Source organism: Triticum aestivum, chromosome 7B (assembly GCF_018294505.1).
Source record: "Triticum aestivum cultivar Chinese Spring chromosome 7B, IWGSC CS RefSeq v2.1, whole genome shotgun sequence".
Lineage (NCBI taxonomy): Eukaryota > Viridiplantae > Streptophyta > Magnoliopsida > Poales > Poaceae > Triticum > Triticum aestivum.
Genome location: NC_057813.1, coordinates 181,285,048 through 181,288,738, shown reverse-complemented (window position 1 = coordinate 181,288,738; position 3,691 = coordinate 181,285,048). Strand labels below are relative to the sequence as shown.

Below are 3,691 nucleotides of genomic sequence, written 5' to 3'. Positions count from 1 at the left end.
ACAGCAAGCACCAGGAAGGGAGCCCGGCCATGTGGGTGAGGCTATAGATCAGATCACACGCGGCCCATCCGGCAGGCCATTCCGCCGCCGATAGGAGACAAATCCACCAGTTTGCAGGCCCAAGTAAAACAAAGGTGCCCACCTGGATAAGGATAACTGCAATGCAATTGTCCGCACACACGCTTGGCATGGGAGCACCAGCACGGCTGGCGTTGGTTGCGTAGCGAGTCGATGACACCACTGCATCGCATCGCGTCGCGTTGCTAAACGATCCAGATTCTCTGCGTCACCCCCAGCTGCCCCGCACCCGGCACCGTCACGGCGCCACTCACCCTGGTCGTCACGCGTCACCCAAGCGCACCCTAGCATAAATAATGGCCGTGCTCGGCAGCGCCGCAGCATCTCCGGCTTTACTCCTCTTCTTTTTTTAGTCGGTGTGTGTGTGTGCGCGCGCGCATTTCGCTCGTTCATAGACATGGCTTCCAACGGGAGCGCCGGCGAGGTCAGGGACGTCCACAGCAGCGAGACCACCAAGACCCTCCTCAAGAGCGACGACCTCTACGACGTACGCCAACCGTCACTCCATGTGTCTTCCACGCGCTCGTCCCTGAATTTTATCTGCTGACTGAGCGTGTGTTGCTTCTGTTTTTGCAGTACATGCTGAAGACGATGGTGTACCCGCGGGAGAACGAGTTCATGCGCGAGCTCCGACAGATCACCAGCGAGCACATCTTGTACGCGGTTCCGCTTCCTTCTCCCCTCCCTCGAGAATTGCAGATTATGGTATGTACGTATTCCAGAAGGATTGCAGATCCCGGTGAGTTAACTGGGGACGTTTGTTTGTTCTGGTTGCAGCGGGTTCATGTCGTCGCCGCCGGACGAGGGGCAGGTGCTGTCACTGCTGCTCAAGGTGATGGGCGCCAAGAGGACCATCGAGGTGGGGGTCTACACCGGCTGCTCGGTCCTCGCCACGGCGCTCGCCATCCCGGACGACGGCAGGATCGTCGCCATCGACGTAAGCAGGGAGTACTTCGAGCTCGGCCTCCCCGTCATCAAGAAGGCCGGCGTCGCGCACAAGGTCGACTTCCGCGAGGGCCCCGCTGGCCCGATCCTCGACAGGCTCATCGCCGACGAGGACGAGGGGAGCTTCGACTTCGCCTTCGTGGATGCCGACAAGTACAACTACGGCAACTACCACGAGCAGCTGCTGCGGCTGGTGCGCGTCGGCGGCGTCCTCGCCTACGACAACACGCTCTGGGGCGGCACCGTGGCCATGCCCGACGAAACGCCGCTCACGGAGGAGGACCGCAAGAAACGGGACTCCATCAGGGGGTTCAACGCCATGATCGCCGCCGACACGCGCGTCGACCCCGTGCAGCTCCCTATCGCCGATGGCATCACGCTCTGCCGCCGCGTCGCTTGATTATAGGACCGGCCGCGCGCAGCTAGCTGGTCGCGCGTCTTATGTCTGACGGAAATAAAATAAACTGGCATGTTTGTTCGCGACATTTTCTTCTAGTGAGCATCTCTACCCGCTCCTCTTTTCAAATAAATTATCTAATAATAGAAGGAAAAAACTAACGCCCACCCGTGTGGCATCTTGCACATCATTCACACGTCTCCTTTAGCATTCATTTTGCCACATGTGAACAGATGACATAACATGATTTTTTTTTTGTTTTGGGCTTAAAAATGTTTTATCTCTTAATTAAAAAATTAAATTAAAACCCGTTTTCATCATTAAATCCGCCTCGACGAGATCTTCAAAACTAGACCCCATGTTGATATGTTTGGATAATTTTTTTTTCTCAATAGTTGCCATAATGTTTATACTGTAGTTGCCATAGTGCTTAAACTAAAGTTGTCATGCGGCAGTTTCAATTTGTAAAGCATGACAATTTTAGTATTTTGATGATGGTAACTCCAGTAATTTGACCATGAAAATTATTATTTTTATGAACCATGACAATTTTAAGTGTATATATCATGGCAATTTTAGTTTATAGTTCATGCAAGTCTAGTTTCTTAATTCCCCGTTTTATAAATGTCAAAATTTACTTTTAAATGTAGAAGAAAATAACTGAAACATATCATGACAACTTCAGTGTAAACACCATGGCAATTCATGTGCAATAGACATAGCAACATTTAACCCAAAAAAATTCGTCGAAATATATTGATACGAGATCTAGTTTGGAAGAGCTCGTCGTGAAGGATTTAATGGTGAAAACGGATCTTCAATCAGATTTTTCATTTAAGAGATAAAACATTTTAACAATTGAAAATCCAAAAAGATTCTCACCTGCATGCATGCTGTGACGTGGCACAGTCTATGTGTTATAGAGCGAGTGGGCGGGTTTCGCTCCCACCACACGTGCGCGTTAGCGTTGTCCTAATAGAAATGTTGGATATATAAAAATAAAAATGCGATAAAGAAGTTGGATAAAATATACTCACTCCTACAACTTTTTTTCTCCCCAAGAACACAGCAACCCCCTTTCCCACCTCTCGCGACTACCAGGCCGTTACCACAGCCATGACACTCCGGCTCCCCGTATACCCACTGCCGAGCAGGCCCACCCACTTCGTCTTGTCACTGCGCATGCACCTCCGTCATGTCACTTACGGAGCGGCTCCCCTGATGTGTTGTTGGCACACTGGCATGTGGACCCGGTCCCACACGCCATGGGCAGTACATCAGACGATTCCGCTCCATCACTTACCCCGTGCCGACCTATCGCACAACTCGGTCTCGAGCTACCTCGTCGTGGCGCCCAACTTGAGCTTGAGCTCAGTTACTTCGCTTGAGCACGACCTCAAGCTCCACTGTGCCGCTCGAGCCACCTTCTACGCCACTCAGCCCGGTGCTCGGCCGCACCTCTAAAGCTACCTCAACATGTCGCGCAAGCTTGGCAGGTGAAAGAAGGGGGGAGAGGGAATTTTTTTGGCCCAATGCATGCTGGATATGTATGTCAAGGACATACCCGGGGTGAATGTATTGGGGATCAACAACATCTCCCTTGATAATTCAAAATTGTAACTGGAATATATTATTATTCTTTACTTTTAACACCAGCAATGGATTATTGGTGACATGTTGGAGATGCTCTAAAACACGGTGATAACTTGTTTATAGTGAGGTGGCAAAAAATCCATCTTAAAGTCATGCTTCGCGTTCTATTAAAGATCTGGTGGTTCGACGATTGTACTTGTAGTGGATTATCTCCGGGCCAAGTACAACATGTTAGATACAATCTTCTAGAATCACTTCTGTATCTTGGTTCAGGTTGCGATAAAGCCTAACCGAACATATCTTTATTTGTAGCTTCTTGATGCTTAGGCATTGTAACGAACCCAATATTTTACATGCCATCGATGGGGTTGTTCCATCTATATAAACACGCAACGCGGCCTGCCACGACAAGTAGAAATACTTCACAAATTCACATGGTAATCAACACCAACCTTCCATACCACGTCTACCTTTCTAATATATCAACAATGTCGTCTTCCCTTTTCTACAATCAAGTTTCCAAGAAACTTACCAATGGTAATTTCCTCCCATGGAAGGCCCTTGTCCTCCCTCAAATCCATGTGCCTGGCCTTTATGACTATCTTGATGGGAGCCTTCATGAACCAGAGAAAATCATCTCGTCCACACACATAGATGGCAAGACTTTGGTGATGCCCA

At 49.4% G+C, this 3,691-nt stretch overlaps 1 protein-coding gene across 1 annotated transcript; it reads left to right on the top strand.

The window, feature by feature from the left end:
• Positions 1-275: 275 nt before the first annotated feature.
• Positions 276-1,610, top strand: LOC123159214 (tricin synthase 2). Its single transcript, XM_044577043.1, has 3 exons — positions 276-565; positions 655-734; positions 856-1,610. The coding sequence occupies exons 1-3, from the start codon at positions 476-478 to the stop codon at positions 1,421-1,423; spliced, it is 738 nt and encodes a 245-aa protein (XP_044432978.1). The 5' UTR covers positions 276-475; the 3' UTR covers positions 1,424-1,610.
• The last annotated feature ends 2,081 nt before the right edge of the window (positions 1,611-3,691 follow it).

Excerpts from the sequence above, each read along its gene's own strand:
- LOC123159214 (XM_044577043.1), top strand. The coding sequence starts at position 476 with ATGGCTTCCAACGGGAGCGCCGGCGAGGTCAGGGACGTCCACAGCAGC. Across the intron at positions 566-654 it reads AGAGCGACGACCTCTACGAC|TACATGCTGAAGACGATGGT; the intron begins GTACGCCAACCG and ends CTGTTTTTGCAG. Across the intron at positions 735-855 it reads ATCACCAGCGAGCACATCTT|CGGGTTCATGTCGTCGCCGC; the intron begins GTACGCGGTTCC and ends TTCTGGTTGCAG.